General features: G+C 48.3%; 1 protein-coding gene across 1 annotated transcript in view; it reads right to left on the minus strand.

Annotated features, from left to right (window-relative positions):
- LOC115558945 (collagen and calcium-binding EGF domain-containing protein 1) overlaps positions 1–1095 on the minus strand; it is a 33083-nt gene extending 31988 nt beyond the window's left edge. The window contains exon 1 of the mRNA XM_030377494.1: positions 637–1095. Coding sequence (XP_030233354.1) covers positions 637–743 — 107 coding nt within the window. The 5' untranslated portion in view covers positions 744–1095. The remainder of the gene's footprint in view (positions 1–636) is intronic.
- Positions 1096–17500: the final 16405 nt, after the last annotated feature.

Here is a 17500-nt window from a genome sequence, read left to right on the forward strand (position 1 = left end):
CACCTTTCTAACCCTTGAGATGTTTTGCAATCATCCACTCAGAACATTAAGTTGTGTCTATTCATATTCATTACAATTTGGCATTTCGTGTATTTGACAAATGGCTGGTTCATCTCAACTCTTCCTCTTGACAGATATTAACTTATTTCCAGGGTTCACTCCAGTAACTGAAATCTTTTTCCATTTTATTCCATATTAGGGAAAATATCGATCAAATGAATGTGCGTTTGTGTTATTACGAGTGAGTGTGAGGAGGCATTGATGAAACATATCTACTTTAATCCGGTTCAGTTCTGGAGAAGTCGCTCCGTTATTTAATGTCATGGATCATTACGACAAGCAAACCTCCATCAAGATGTATAGAAAACAATTATTATGAACCCTACATATATTCGGAATCTTAAATGCAAAAAAAGGCATGCGTTAACAATCTAGCCTAATAAGTAGATTATCAATATATATGGTATTCTCGCAATATCTTCCCTGCTTTAACGGTAATTCATTTCCAACAGAAATTTTAGGAATGGTAATAGGTTTATTAAGATGCCTTGATTGTGTGCACCGCATTAATCATTGAGTTGAACCAGCGGAACGCACACTCATGTTTAAGGTCCCCCTCGTCCAGCATCCTCTTACCCAGACGTGTCCAGTCCACGAGTCAAGCTGGTCGCTCCAAAGCCCCCAAGGATCCAGACCCAGCTGGCGTGGAGCAGAATCGCCCTCACACCGGTACATTGACCCATGTCCTTCCCTCTGACTGTAAATCACTTTTCTTCTCTCTCCTTTTTTATGCGATAAACTTTGATGTAACCTCTCCGTCCATGCGTCGTGACGCACGGCTGAGATAACAAACGCAAAAGAATAATAACAACCAAATAACGAACGACCACTAAACGCGCCAATAATATCGTTCCTCTGTGAGCCGCTGGTCCGGTCTTGAGTGCTGCTGCTGTTCGGACCCCCTGCAGCGCCCCGGGTCCAGGATGGGTTCGGTTTAAGTCCTCCAGTCCTCCACCAGTCCGGGAGGAATCGCCTTCTCGCTCTGAGAGAACTGCCTGGAAAGAGACTCGTCGTCCTCTCGCGGAGCCAATATGCATCCCTAATTTATGAGCTCCCTCCTTTAGTGAGCACACATCCAAACAGGAAACCCCTTGATGTGAGTTATGCTACAGGTCGGATGAGTGCAGTCAGTCATCACACGTCCAGAACCGTCTAGGCTGTAATCCTTCCACGTAATGAGATGATTTTATCCTCATTAGAATCTTTGCAGTTGCATGTTGTAATCAGGGCTCACTTAAGCCGAAATTCTCCCTAAATTGCTTTCGTTTCGAGCTTAATTGCACATATTGTTATTTGATTAACCTCACGGCAACATCAATAAGTGGTGAGTCCCTTGGTTCGCTGTACGGAGCCATGGGGCCTGAATGTTTTTATAGGGGCAATGGGCTCATTAGGGCTAAATTAGGCTAAAATCAGGGCTCATATGGTGGTGGATACATGGCGGGGAACTTGCCATGGCTCTTCTAAAAGCTGCGAATATACTGGATGGATAATTGAGGAAAACCATCAGAGAAGTAACTCCACATCCCATGCGACCTGGCGCTTAGACGGAGAAGGTTAATAAGGATATTCTTCTGCTGGTTCAGTTAGGAGGCAAGGTCTAATGGTTCCAGTGGTTTAATGGTCAGACGACGCGAGGCCGTTTCCCTGGCTCCCCTTCAGGAGAACCAGCTGGTTTGATTCACCGCAAATGAATCCACACACACACACACACACACACACACACACACACACACACACACACACACACACACACACACACACACACACACACACACACACACACACACACACACACACACACACACACACACACACACACACACACACACACACACACACACACACACAAATCAAATCAATACAATTTCAAAAAGTGTTTTAACATAAAGAGTACCACGACCAACAGAAAGCCATATTTCAGAGTGAAGGCGGCCAGCCTTATTAGCCGGACCACACAAAGCATCGCCCCGATGCCGCAGAGCCGTATGGTCTAAACCCAACATGCTCTGCGTGTTTATGACTCGGTGGTGCGTCGACGTGCGTAAATACGCGCCACGTGGGAAATGTGTTTCCCATCGACGACCGCACGCTCACCGGACATCGGTCTTGCTCGGAAAAACGCTGACCAATAATTCCAAACAATGTCGTGAATGTCGTGCTTATTGTCTAGCTACAGTTAAGTACCATTTCTACTACTACTATTATTATTATTTTACTGGCAGCTATTTCTGTTATTTCTCGAGCTGTTAAGTCTAAAATCACACCAACACCCATCAAGAATAGAACATAGGAGAGATGTGGATTGAGGCAGCTTGACAACATGAGTTCCTGCTGTTACTGGCCTTTATTTCAATCTTTTCTCCAGATGAAACACAGACACACAAGTTTAGAAAAGCCTGGCACCGACATTCTTCCCTCCGTCTCGGTTGCCTTGTGTTTCATGCTGTAGCAGCCGTCGCCAAGCCAACCAGCGGCGGTGCCATGGTAACGATCAGCAAGGCTGTTGCTAAACGCGAAGTCATGCGCTCTCTCTCTCGCCGCGGGAAACACCTGAGCGGTTCCAGCCAGACCCGCGAGCCAGCGATTTATCAGCGTCTGGACTTATTGTGCGTGGAGCCACGCTGCCTTTGCCATCGTGTTGCTCAACTCAAGGTTTCTGGAGATGGTTTATCTGAGATGGAAAAACAGTTAATACACTGACATTTGGATGACCTGTGAACAATTGCTCTTGGCTATTACTTCCCCCCCCCCTCCTTGTGTAGCTCTCGGCCTGTCGTTACTGCGGCTGTGTACGTTCAGCAGCAATATGTTTCGTTTCTCCCGTCCAGCTGCTTGTCTTTAAGGGCTCACCACAAATGGGACTTTCTGAGGGGGTTTTATTGGGCCCTGAAACTGTGTTAGTGCCGGACCCCGGGTCAGAGACCGGTACAGTACGCGTCATATTCCAGGGCACACAAACCAGGGGAGCCCCTGCACAGGGACATGGTACGGCCTTGTACATCACCGGGGCAACGCCTCAGTGACAACCCAGCCCAGACCGGAGCATTTGGGTCTCTTGACCGGGTCAGAAGCTAAGTGCGGCTGGCGGTTCTGACCGGTACTGGTCGGACATGTTGATCGTGTATTCCATAACCTGCTCTCTATTAACAGGTGTGTTTATGTTTAACATTATCAAGCATGATGGTTACTTTCCTGATGTCGTAGCACACAGCCCAATATATAAGTTGAAATCGATCCTACTTAATAAGGGAGATCTACATTGTAATCCTTTGTCTTCTTCCATCTCCAGCCATGCTGACCAGACAATTCAAGCTTTGCGGTCGTCCCGAACGTGTCTCAGGGAACCGACTGATCGCGCTCGGGTTACCCGCAGAATGCTTTTGTTCACACCCCTCCCCTGGGGAGGGACTGCACCTCCCACACGGCTTTTTGATTTATAGTATGATGAAGGGGGGGAGGGGGGGGGTTCTCACAGGTGCACCCAGCAGTCAACAGCTGGGAACACACACTCTCTCAGGGAAGTGTAGCTCTCCTCGATCAGAGATCACACACACTGCCCAGACGTGTGTGTGTGTGTGTGTGTGTGTGTGTGTGTGTGTGTGTGTGTGTGTGTGTGTGTGTGTGTGTGTGTGTGTGTGTGTGTGTGTGTGTGTGTGTGTGTGTGTGTGTGTGTGTGTGTGTGTGTGTGTGTGTGTGTGTGTGTGTCTGTCTGTGTGTGTGTGTGTGTGTGTGTGTGTGTGTGTGTGTGTGTGTGTGTGTTTGTGTGTGTGTGTGTGTGTGTGTGTGTGTGTGTGTGTGTTTGTGTGTGTGTGTAAGTCAATGTGTCTGTGCTTGTGGGAGTCTGACTGTGAGTGTGAGCATGTATGTCGATGTTTGAGTGAGTTTGTGTGTGTGTGTGTGTGTGTGTGTGTGTGTGTGTGTGTGTGTGTGTGTGTGTGTGTGTGTGTGTGTGTGTGTGTTTGTGTGTGCATGTCTGAGTGTACGTATGTAAGTGTTTAGTGAATGAGTGTGTGTGTGTGTGTGTATGTGAGTTTATGCATGTTTGTGTTTGTGAGTTTACGTGTGTGTGTGTGTGTGCCTGCGTGTGTGTGTGAGTGTGTGTGTCTGCATGTGTGTAACAGAGTCCTACTATAGCAGCACTATAGGGAGGTGAACAAACAAGAAGGGGCGAAATCATTTGGTTGATAAATACGACGACAGAAATCCATGAAGGGTCGTTTATTACAACAGGCCCTGGGTATTTTCCCCCTCAACATGCACTGTCTGCCCCAGTCTATCCATGTCTGTGTACTGATACAAACTTTCACCTCCAGGCACCTGCCGCCCGATTTGACCCAGCCGATGACATTGATGGATGGTTCATCCTGTCGCGGTGTTCAAAGACAGGGCAAATCAAAAATTTGCCCTGTCTTTGACTGATTATTTCTTACACAGAATAACCAGGAAAGACATTCGATACCACCGACATAGAAATATCAGTTAGCAATACGCTTCTTCCTTATGTCGTTATTGAAGTATAGAAGTGAGTGTTTACATCGGTTTGGGAAAATGTTGGGAAACATGTTTCAACCAATAATTATAAACTTCTATCATTAATGGGAGTCATTACATGATCAACTACATCCTCTGTAGAAAGCAAAGGCAGTTCCTATTGGACCACAGGCTTAGGTTTGTCTGCTGAACTCTCAGTAGCACCTAGAGACGTGTGTGTGTGTATGTGTGAGTGCGTGCGTGTGCGTCTACGTGTTGGCGTGTGTTTACGTGTGTACGTGTGTGTGTGTGTGTGTGTGTGTGCAATGATCTGCAGAGTTTAATGTGGCCACACAACCTGTGGCAGTGTGTGGAATCCCCCCCAAACAGCCACGACCCCCCGGGACAGAAGGGATTAGAAAGGAGCTGGGAGGGGAACGCTCTTACTTTGTAAAAAGCTGCTGTCTGGAAGGGGAGCGCTCTTACTTTGTAAAGAGCTGCTGTCTGGAAGGGGAGCGCTCTTACTTTGTAAAGAGCTGCTGTCTGGAAGGGGAGAGCTCATACTTTGTAGAGCCTGCTGTCTGGAAGGGGAGGGCTCTTACTTTGTAAAGAGCCATGTGTCAGATATTCGACCACTATTTACTACACTGAGGACCAGCTACACTACACTCTAACCTAAAGACACAAAACAACAAACAAACACAACAAGAACAACCACAAACATGATAACAACCACAAACCATCTCAAACAATCACAAACATGACAACAGCAAACAACCACAAACATTACAACAAACATTACAACACAACATCCACAAACACTTCCTCAACCATAAGAATAGCTTTACAGCTGCAGATTCCCCAGAACCTCACCACTGTCGACCGAGAGTGTCCCGTTCTTACCTCAGCCCCAGCCCTGTGATGCAGAATTCTTTACACTGTAAGCAGAATGAAAGATAGTCAGTCATTCCCATGTGACATGAACTGGATAATGGTTCTGCTCTGACCTCTAAGTATTTAGAAGAAGGCCGCAGGAGTCACTGTTCTGGCAAATCGCACAAATACTAAGGCTAACCACTGCAGCTGAACACTGCTAGCAGGCCGGTTAGCTCAGAGTGAATAATACGTTAGCCACCACAGTCCTCCTTTACAGTATGGACTTCATCATTGGACCTCCAGGTAGTCCATAACGTTGTACCAGGCAGACATCATATACATCATTTGGTCGACGCTAATCCGAATGCCCCTCCGGTCGACGTGTGTTTTTGTAGCATGGACTGCCAGAGAACCAATCAGACAACCCGACTTGGCAGCGCTGGTCCCACGCCTAACCCCCCCCCACCCCTTCCTATATGTGACAACATGCAGACAAAAGCCAGATATTAACAGTTGAGACGTATGCGCCTGTAACCCGATTCTCCCCATTGACTCGTAATTTACAACCTGCCAGAGGAGAGCTGACTGGTGGAGGAGGAAGAGGAAGAGGAGGAGGAGATGGAGGGGCTGGAGGAGGTGGTGGAGGAGGAGGAGAAGGAGGAGATGGAGGGGCTGGAGGAGGTGGTGGAGGAGGAGGAGAAGGAGGAGATGGAGGGGCTGGAGGAGGTGGTGGAGGAGGAGGAGAAGGAGGGCATAGTGCAGGTGATGGAGGAGGCGGAGGAGAAGGTGGAGGAGAAAGAGGTGGTGGAAGAAAAGGAGGTGGTGAAGGGGGGAAGAGGTGGCGCTGGAGGAGGAGGTGCTGGAGGAGGGGGTGGTGGTGGTGATGGAGGAGGTGGAGGTGAAGGAGGAGGTGGAGAGGATGGAGGTGGTGGTGGAAGTGGAGTAGGTGGTGGTGGAGGAGGAGATGGTAGAGGAGAAGGTGGTGGTGGTGGTGGAGGAGATGGTAGAGGGAAGGTGGTGGTGGTGGTGGAGGAGGTGGTGGTGGAGGTGGAGGAGGTGGTGGTGTTCCCTGTGTCTGATCACAGGCCACAGGGAGGGTGAGGCTGAAGTGGGAGAACTCCCCAGCCAAACACATGAGTCGGTCTGGAGGAATCCGTTTGACCGCATGGGTGTGGAGGGGAGGGGGGGGGGGAAGCCCTGACGCTGCTTAGACAGAGAAACAGACGAGGTGGTTAGAAGGGGACAGAGGGACGGACAAGTTGGTTAGAGGGGGACAGAGAGGGAGAAGGCCTCCTCCTCAAACAGCAGTTCAGCGTCTAGGCTGGCCAGCTGCCTGCTCCTTAATCCAATGCAAAGCAGCGCTTCCTCCGCTCAGGAAACCAGAGTTGATCAGATCAGCAGGGTAATTAATAATGACGGGCCTTTGCTCTGCTCTGAGAGAAGCGCTCAACGCACTCTGAGTTCTGAGCAGCTCGCAGTCCAGCGCGGACGTCCATGTGTGGAGCGTCTCAGGGCTCGTGGTGAGAGACTTCTATGTGGCTCTGCAGAAAGGCTGTAAAGGGAATGTCTGTTTCCATTTAGACCTGAATCCATCAGGACTATTGTAGCCTGTCACATCAAACCACATCATTAATCATGTCCTATCGTATCACTTCATATTCCATCATTTCATTCGAGTGTGATGTTACAGATTATGTGTAATATTACACACGTGTAGTAAATAACATATATAGCGGCAATCCGAGCCATAAAGCCTAATGCCCTGTCTTATGATATCATGACATTATAAAATATTGATACTAATATAGGGAACATTGTAAGAAATTTCAATTTCAAATCACATAAATTTGTGTTCAGGTCTTTCTGATGAATAGTGGCTCAACAACATATGGAAATCTTATCGTGGCTCTTTGCTACATGAGGAGCTAGCTAGAAACCAGGCCCACCCAACATGGCTGGTCAAGCTGTAGGTTTCATCACTGGGGGTAAAACACAAATGTTTGTCTTCAAACTACCTGCGGTATAAACGGTCCATCTATGTCCCCTGTGGACAGTCAATGTTTTGACCCTGGGACCGACTCGTAGCATTTTCATGGTCGGTGATCCCTGTAAAAGCCATCACCAGTTGTCTTTATGAGGACTGAGTTCCGCCAACAGACGCAGCCCTGCCCCTGAGCAAGGCACCAGGGGCCTGTTCAGGACTGGAAGCCGTGATACGGAACAATATCTGACAAATTGAGCCACAGGCTCAATTTCTCCCCTAGTTAACAAGGCGAGAATTTGAGTGTGTCTGACACACACACACACAAACACACACACACAGACACACACACACACACACACACACACACACACACACACACACACACACACACACACACACACTCAAATTCTCCCCTAGTTAACAAGGCGTTCTTTAATATGCCAGGACAAATTCTGGGAACATTATGGGAGCACTGATTTGAAACTGAAGTTAGCAGTAACCAGCAGCAGATGGGACTACTGCCAAAACCTTTGACCGCGGTACTGCTTAGTTTCTCTCCTATCCTTTAAAATGATGTGTAATGTAATGATCTGATTACAGTGTAGAATCCAAACCCTTCCAGCAGTTCAGCATCAGCAAAGTTTCTGTGAAGGGATCTGTGAAGTAAATACCTGACGGAACCGATTGAACCGTTTTGCAGCGAGCATGTGCCGTCACGACCGGCTCACCCAGTGAAACGACCTACCAGCCCCTCGGTGCAGCCTTCTAAGGACGAGTGGAAACAACCTGGAGTTACGTTCCCAGATCAGAAAGACATAATGAAGTCAAGGTGTGAAGTACTGATGCACTGACAAGATCGTGGCCGAGAGCGGTTGCTATATAGGAGAATATATTCAACAAGAAATTCCTCTTCAATAAAAATACAGAAGACGGATGGAACACAGTGGGGTAGATTGATATGCTGTCTTTTGATAGATCAGCTATGATTTCACATGAATATTTGGATTTAGGGTATTTATTGGATGCTTTTATCTAAAGCGACTCACAACAGTTCATACACAAATTCACACACAGACTGCGGAGTCAACCATGCACGGCGACAGCCTCAAGGTGAGAAGTCTTGCTTAGGGACACCTCGAGACAAGGGGCAACCATGTTAACAACCAGCCCAATCTACCTTCTGAGCTAAGCCTCTCCTTTACTTCCTGTCCGTTCCTTGCTCTACATTCTGTTCCCAGGCTTCCAGAGAACAGATCCTTAGCAGATCAGCCAGACCCGGGAGGGAGGGTTCAGACGGGAACACAGTTCCTCAGTGAGTCGTTCGGTGCTATCTCCTCATCAGGGGTGGACCTCTGCCAGCGATTCTTCACACTAGCAGGCGGATGGGAAAGGTGTGTTGGGTTTGTTCACATTAAATATCACATCGAGGGTGGAGCTAAAGAGAGGGCTTTTTCGTGAACTGGTTTTGCCCGGTACGACCTCAGATGGTGCTGCATGAGAGGTGATCTCTGTGGCGAGAAAATCATTACAAAACCAAACCACGCCATACCGGGCTGCGTTTCATAACAAACCAAACCACAGTGTAGGTTGTTCTACACTTCTTAAAATGTTCTACACATTTTACATCATACCACTCTACAGTATCCAAACGGTAGGGCAATGGTTCTCAAACTTTTGCTACTAGTGTACACCCTCTGAGATATTTTTTTCAGCTGAGTACCCCACAAAACAATTTTAGCGTACAAATAAATAAAATCATGAAACATAAATGATATATGTGCATTCTATTCGGAAGTCTTAACATGAACATTAAAAGGGTGACGTCTCAACCACTTCCATTTTCTCGAATTTTCTATTTTTTTAATTTCCGATTTTAAAGTTGCTCAGGGAGATTTATAATCTATAGTTAGCTTTAACTACCCCCCTTTGAGTAACCCCTGCAGTACTCAAACAGTACCCCCAGGGGTACGTGGACCCCCGTTTGAGAACCATGGCGGTAGGGTATACACCGTATGCCTTTGTCCCTGACTCTAACCTGTAGGGTGGTCTCTGGTTCTGCAGCGGCTCACATGCCGTCCCCCCTCCATCCCCCTCCATCCCCCTCCATCCCCTCTCCATCCCTTCAACCCCCCTCCGTCCCTCCATACCTCCGTCCTTCCTCCATGCCTCGATCCCTCCGTCCCTCCCTACCCGAGCTCCACTAATGAGCTGGCACTGCCTCCGCCGTGTGGAAACCCTTCAGTCTTTCCTCATGCGTAGAACACCGATGGTGGACCGTGGCACGACCCAGCCCCCATGCAGCAGAATCCATCCCTTCCTCAGGAAACGTCTGAGGACCAGCGCTCACGAGCCAAAGCTCACAACGCCGCTGATTGGTGATTAGCTCTGGTCTGAAGAACAGGCTTTGTTCCAGCTGTGCTATTGTTGTGGAACTGTTTCCACTAACTAATTCAGAAATGACTAGCCTTTCTGAATTTAAACTAGGCTATGCAGAGCTTAACCGAGTTTAACGTCTTTTTGGAGATGCTCCAATTGTGGATGTATGCTTCGATGGTTCCCAGACGCACTTGTTAGTGGATTTAGTGTCTGCTAAAACACTAAATGTAAATGCGAAAATCCCCAGAATGAATCCGTGCTCAACTAATGGATTATGGCCCAATCCCACTTCTACCCCTTACCCCTTCCCCTTACCCCTCCCCCTTGTTTTGAAGGGGTAAGGGGAAGGGGGAAGGGGAAGGAGTAAGTGGAAGGCGTAAGGGGAAGGGGTAAGGGGAAGGCGTTTACCCCTTCCCCTTACCCCTTACCCTTACCCCTTTAAAACAAGGGGGAGGGGTAAGGGGAAGGCGTAAGGGGTAGAAATGGGATTGGGCCCAAGTCTCAACTCGGCTGCAGCTGCTAACCCATCAAATGTTGAACCCCGACAAGACAGACATTGTTAATTAGGAGTAAACACAGGATCGACGGGTGATGCACCACCAATGCTATGAGCTAAACACCAGCATGTGGTAGAGAACAACCCATCAAACCCTTTACAATGGATGTTTGGTTTGATGTGGTGGGAACATCCTGGGGAACAAATTAACTATGCGTGTGTGTGTGTGTGTGTGTGTGTGTGTGTGTGCATGTGTGTGCGTGTGTGTGTGTGTGTGTGTGTGTGTGTGTGTGTGTGTGTGTGTGTGTGTGTGTGTGTGTGTGTGTTTGTGTGTGTGTGTGTGTGTGTGTGTGTGTGTGTGTGTGTGTGTGTGTGTGTGTGTGTGTGTGTGTGTGTGTGTGTGTGTGAGTGTTTGAAAGAGAGGGAAAAACTGTGTGCATGTCTGTGTGTGTGTGTGAGAGAGAGGGAGAAAGTGTGTGCGAGAGAAAGGGAGAGAGGGAGAAAGTGTGTGTGTGTATATGTATGTGTGTGTGTCTGTGTGTGTGTATGCATGCGTGTGTGTATGCTCAAGGATGTCAACTAAACTAAGAACCACGTCATACTATTCCTGAGATGATAAAGTGGACGGGACAATGCATTTATTCTTCAACATGACACCCCCCCCCCCCCCCCCCCCCCTCCTCACACCAGGACCACCTGTGGGTCACATGCGGCCCCTGGAACGCGGCCCTCTCCTGTCATCACTGCGTCTCGATCACCTGACTGCCTGATTGGTTTACGAGGCTGACCCCCGGCTGCCTCGGGCAGGGTGGAGTTGAGTGGACTGCTGACTGCAGGCCGTTATCTGGGCCAAACCTAGAATACTATCTGCTACGTACCGCACAGCGACATGACAAGACGGAGGAGTTTAGGGATCCGATCACAAAGTGTTCTTCTTGTCCTGCTCTGTCTTTAGGAACCCTATATGGATAATATGGTCATAGGGTTAGCTTTTAGGGTTTGGTTCTGGTTATAAGGTTATGTTTCAGGGTTGGTTTGTTCCTGTTGTCTAACCCTGTAATGATAATATGGTTTTAGGGTTTGGGGTTCTTGTCGTCTAAAACCAAACCCGGAAACATGACCAAAAATCTAAACGCTAACCCTAAAACCAGACCTTTGAAACAGAAACCACACCCTAAAACCTTACCAAAATAGTCACCGGTCTAATCATTTTCTAGGCTAGTAGGTGATCAGCCCTTAACGCTAACATTGGCTATGTTCAATAGCGTATAAAAGTAACTATTGTATATCGTTACTGACGCAAAGTGGGGTTCTTGCTAAGTTAGCCGTTGTTGATTCGTGGTTCAGACCAGTAGATATAAAAGGGATGGACAGCATAACCTTCTGGTACTAATTCAGCCAAATATCATCACCTTTAATGGTCATCAGATGAAAATAGACTGATAACTCAAACCAGGCCATCAGTACCCAAAAATGTAAGGTTTCGCTTTGAGTTTCCACTCATATTCATCATGCTGGAGTCCGACCCACAATCCGTCTCCCTTAGCCCCCTGAAGACAGTGCGTTAACACCCATGAATGTTTACACGGCCCTCAAGACCCGCCATCTGTTGTGATCTGGAGAGGACTGCGATGGCCAAACGTATACACTCCCTCCTCCAAGGGAACCAGCATCAGGCCCGCTTCGACACAGGCAGACAAATGACCCACAGTGTTTTGTTTAATACTGTGAAGGATCTTGTGACGAGTCAATCAGTGGCTGGTTAAACAGAGATGAATCAAACGCTGGCTGCTGCTGGCTCGGTGCCGTTCTGCTCTGTGCTTCGGACCGCCGTCTACTGAGCGATGTTGGCACCAGCAGCAGCATCTCGCCTGGGTTGCCTTCAAGTCAAGATGTTTGATTATACTGAATATATACATGCTGTATATATGCTGTATACATGCTGTATAAGCTGTACACACTGCTTGATTCATTGGAAACACTGACGGATGAATTCATCCCCGTTGATATTGTTTTTCTGTTGCAGGAATCTGAAGTCGAACGATGACGTATTGCCGGTGTTTTGCTTTGTAGTCAGCGGGGTTTCTAACGTGTAAACGTAGGGACAGCTTTAAGCAGAGGACCAGAGCACCATGCGGTGCGCGGTGGGGTCTGAGCCAAGACGTCCAGTCATGCGGAGGGAAAACACATGTGGGGGAATGTGACCACGCTCTGGTCTCCACAGCGGATTTCATCTGGAGGAGCTTGTCTTGTTTGCAGGCTTTGCCTCCGCCGCTATTTAACAACGGGGTTCCAAGGAAAACCTCTTCTTGTTCGCAGACCTCAAAACACCGTGTCATCAGAGCTGAGTCTGCTCAGAGCCAGGCGTGGGATGGAGCACAGCCGTTAAACCCCAGCCCTCGTCTTCCTCCTCTTGAATCGGCTTCCTCCTTCTGTGGAGCGTTAGTGGAGAAGGTGTTTCTGATAGTGATCAACTTATAGAGAGGCAGGCACGTACGCGCTCGCACGCACACACACACACACACACTCACACACACACACGCACGCACGCATACTCACATACACACACACACAAACACACAGACACACACACACACACACACACACACACACACACAGACACGGTAAAATAATAATAACTGTTTGGAACAGCAGGAGGGGGAGGCAGGTAATGATCTCTGATTGGCTTGTGAACAGGATGTGAAGGAGCCAGGCAGACTTGAATACCTCAACTAAATACCTCTAGTTATTATGACTCTTATCTTGGATCCAGCCATCCTACTTTGTTATAGAGCAGAACTTCTGGGGGGCGGGGGGGCACAGAGCCTGGGACAGACTCTGGGCAATGAAACAAGAGTTTTGTCTTGTTTCATGTTTCATGACGGAGATATTCTACAGAATATATACTGATTTGCGCAAGAAGACGCAGTTTTCCGAAGGGGATTTTAATAAGTTCTACGGCGGCCAGTCTGCAGACAACAATGATTTGAAACCTTTACATAATATCCACATTTTTGGCGGTTAACTACTGCTGGCAGAGTTCATGTTCAACAATTACACGCTTAAAGATCCCCGCTTCAAGCAACATGATTGGTCGAAACAAACATTCAAGGAAGATAAACTCTCTGGTACTCCAGATTAGAGCTTGTCTGCCATCAGATCTGAGATAAGAAATCTAAAACCTGTTTTGGAGAGTAAACAAACTCACACAGAAGTTTATTTCCAAATAGAAGTACATTAAAACCTGCTCTACACTGCTGAATCGAGAGTGAGAGAGAGAGAGAGAGAGAGAGAGAGAGAGAGAGAGAGAGAGAGAGAGAGAGAGAGAGGGAGAGGGAACGATACTGACATGAGTGAGTGAGTGAGTGGGTCGTCCCTATGTTCCCGGGTCTTATGTTGCCCGTTTTTCCCAAAAAGGGTCCTATGTTCCCCTGTAGCAATACATACCGGGGAGCATAGGATCCTTTTTCTGAAAAAGGGTCCTATGCTCCCCACTGTTGCGGGGAACATAGGACACTTTTCTGGGAAAAGGGGGGAACATAGGATCCTTTTTTTTAAAAAAAGGGTCCTATGTTCCCCAGTCTCATACAAAGAGGGGAACATAGGACCCGGGGAACATAGACACGCTCACAGTGAGTGAGTGAGTGTGTGAGTTTGAGAGAGAAGCAATAATGACCCCTTCATCATATAGTTCAGTAGAGCAAAGAGACATATATATGATATATATATCTATGATATATATATATATTTGGTATACATGATGAATCAGCTTGTTTGACTCTAGCGAGGAAAGCCCCCCACATCTCTGGAGCGGTGCTAAAAGCAGACGTTAACTACGGCTCCGTATTGATTCTAAAACGTTCTCACAAGACCTCAACCACAGAAAACACCCTCGTTAGGGGAATGTGGTCCGAGGGAGAGGAGGTCTCCGGGGACGGCTGTAGCGGGAACACAGAGGAGGAGTGGGGGGCCGTGCCAGTGTGGTCTGGCCCGCGGCCAGACGACTTGATGTTGCTCAGGCGGTGCGGGACCTTGGATCTGCTGATTGTCAACAGGAAGTGGAGCACATGTGATGGCTCTGTTCTTCTCAGCACAGGTCGCGTTTCGGGAGAAGAGCAGAACGGTTCGGGGACCGGCTCGGAAAAAACTGAGGAGACGAATGAAGTCAATTTGAGGCCATCTCAGCGAGCTCACGCCTCGCAAATTGTTTCATTAAGACGGTCGGATGGAGTTTAACGCAGGAGTTTGAAGGGGAGCCAGCGGAGCCTAGAGCTGGGCTTGTGTTTGCCTTGTTGATGGTTTCTAGGCGGATCGGAACGCAATGACCATTTAATGTCGGGATCAGCTTCAAAGGGAATGAACAAAAGACGAGGGGGGGAGACGCCCGGTCGATGAGAGTTACTGCTCATTTCTGTTCTTGACATATCGCTTATCGATTCCTTTGAACGGAGAGCCACTTAGGGAAGAAGGGACGTGCTTAAAGAGAGACTGTAAACCACATCCACATCTTTAGGAAGATCAGCTCTGTCTGCAGGAGCACATATGGCTCTGTGCAGCATGAACATGAATTCTCTGAACATATATAAACAATTATGACATCATCAGTGTACCATTATACTGGTAATATCCCCATTCTACCAGTATATCATCAGTATACCATTATAGTGGTACATCATCAATGTTTCAAAGAGAGGTGAGAATTCCCCAGCAGAGAGTGACAGGAAAGAATATAAGATGATGAAGTCAGAGAGCCTCCCAACCCACTCAGGTTTCCTTCCTGAACTCACAAGCCCCTCCTGCTGCTGGAGCTAGTGTCGTCTGTTTTATGTCCTGCATAGCAGTCATATCTTAAGTTGCCAACAACACACTAATGCCATGACTCAACATGTAGTTAAATCTATAACACTTACATTAAGTATGCACTCAACTCTATTCCTTCATTATTCAGCCCTAAAACCACCCCTCTCCCGCATCGTTTACCGCCGTGTTTGAGTGTCATGTAATCCCTAATAAAGACAAACGACCTGCATCGCTGATAGTGCAACGACCTGAACCCAGAGTTCAGCCCCTCTCAGCCCCCTGACCCAGAGGAGGTTCCCAGCACGCACTGCAGCCCCACGACGACCAACGATGGCCCGACGCGGAGGGAGAGTCCGTCTCCCTCAAGTGACAAACATTCACGCGGATGGATGAGCCTACACTGCTCCCTAGCACCCGAAACGTTTGTGGCAACGTGATGCACGTCCGCGCTGGGCTCCCTCACCTGCCATGGGTTGTGTGCTGTAGGATGTTCTTGAGATGTTTACAAGGCCTGCTGCTCTTCAGGGTTCTCCCCCCCCCAACTGTCTCCTGTGATCGCCGATCCGGTTTGATGGAGCACCGGCCAGGTCAGACCTCCGCACCGCGCCCCCCTGTGATGTCAGACTCCCGATGGAACCCGAGCCGTCCGGGGGTCTGGGTCTGGTGTCGGGGCACGTCGGGGCACGTCGGGGCAGGTCAGGGCGCGAGGGAACAGGTTGAACAGCGGTCGGCGATCCGTGCGGGGTAATTCATTAATGGTGCGCTACGGGGGGAGCGTGATGAAAGAGGTCTGACCGGTGCGTTCTCTCTCCCTCAGAGGAGCGGCTCCAGATGTGGAGACTCGTGGCGGAACACGCGATGCACATGGCCGACCCTCTCCTATTTACTCCCACCAGACATTTTGTTTTACAAATCAAAAGCAGCGCCCGGCCTCTGACACCACAGAGCGGGCGGGGCCGCTTGTCCCGGGTCAACCAGGCGAACGCCAGCGTTTAATGGAAGCCAGCGAACAGAGGGAGAGGGGCGCGGGGGGGGGGGGGGGGGGGGTCTCACCTCGCTTGACCAGGACGGGGACCTGGGGCGGGGCCAGCGGGGGCGTGGCCAGCGGGGGCGGGGCCAGCGGAGGGCAGGGCGGCGGCCTTTGAAGCATGGAAGCATCCATCTGGCAGATGTGCAGCGTGTGGAGGTGATGGATGAGAGGATCAGACAAAGCAGGCCTGGAGGTGGGGGGGACACCGGAGCCTTGGGAGGGGGGGGGGTTGAGGTGCACAGCAGTTCACACACACGTTCATACATTCAAAATCACACACACACACATGCACACACACACACATACACACACACACATTTTCATACGTACACAATCTCACACACACACACGCACACACACAGTGTCCCATGGGACCTCTTTGTGTTCTGGTGCTTGAGGTTTAAATCTACCTGAGCGTTTAAGGTGACCTCGCTCTGGCCTCAATGTGTTTTCACTGCGGAATCCCATCTACTGTTACAGTGAGTTAAAGGCCAGCGCACCGCTGCCCTAACTCACATGGCCACCAGGGGGCACCGCTCAAGTGCTATGTAAATCACGGTTCGCTTAAGCCTTACACAGTTCGCACACTCTGCACAGGAAGGCACGTTAAAAGATTATGATACACTATTATTAAATAAATGATGAAGTCACTGGGAAATAAGAGTAGCTATATATTATATGATAGCTGCCATACATTTTTGGAATCATTAAAATCCAAGTCTTCTTTTTTGTTATTGTATAACAGTTTGATTTTAGACTATATTTATATACTCTTTAATATCTTTATAACGATAGAGTTGTAACTCATTTTATAAAGAGATAATTAATTCCAGTGTTTGTAAGATAAAAAAAGTTTGTAAAGGTTTTGAGGATAAATGTTTGGACACACATACATCTACTGGCAGCTTCCAGTCGCATCAACCAATCAAGCGTTTTATCTCAGGCCAAATAAATGATTAGTGTGCTGTAACCCGCTAGACATCTAGAACATCTTTGGACATTCTTCTTTTGTTGCTGCAGGTTTCACACCTTATCGTTGTTTTGATTATGTGATTCCTTCATCAAACTGTTACCATGAGCTGATTCATCTAACGATACTCGTTGAAGGTATCAGTCTCTTTCTCACAGTCAAAAACACACACATCATATTTCCTCCACCACTGCTTTTCCCCTGAGGTAATATGATACATTACTGCCCCCTAGTGGCAAAGTGAGACATTACTGTACACAGCTGGCCCGACTTAACAGTGTGGTGCCCTAGGGAGACCACACGTGTCAAGTGTCCCCCTCCTCCCAAGTCAAACGTAAAAAAAAGAGTCAGATTTACTAAGGTTATAAAGGCTATAGATGTACTCAAACACATACCTGCAGTACAGACTTACCACACACACACACACACACACAC

The sequence above is a fragment of the Gadus morhua genome, chromosome 14, assembly GCF_902167405.1.
Source record: "Gadus morhua chromosome 14, gadMor3.0, whole genome shotgun sequence".
NCBI lineage: Eukaryota > Metazoa > Chordata > Actinopteri > Gadiformes > Gadidae > Gadus > Gadus morhua.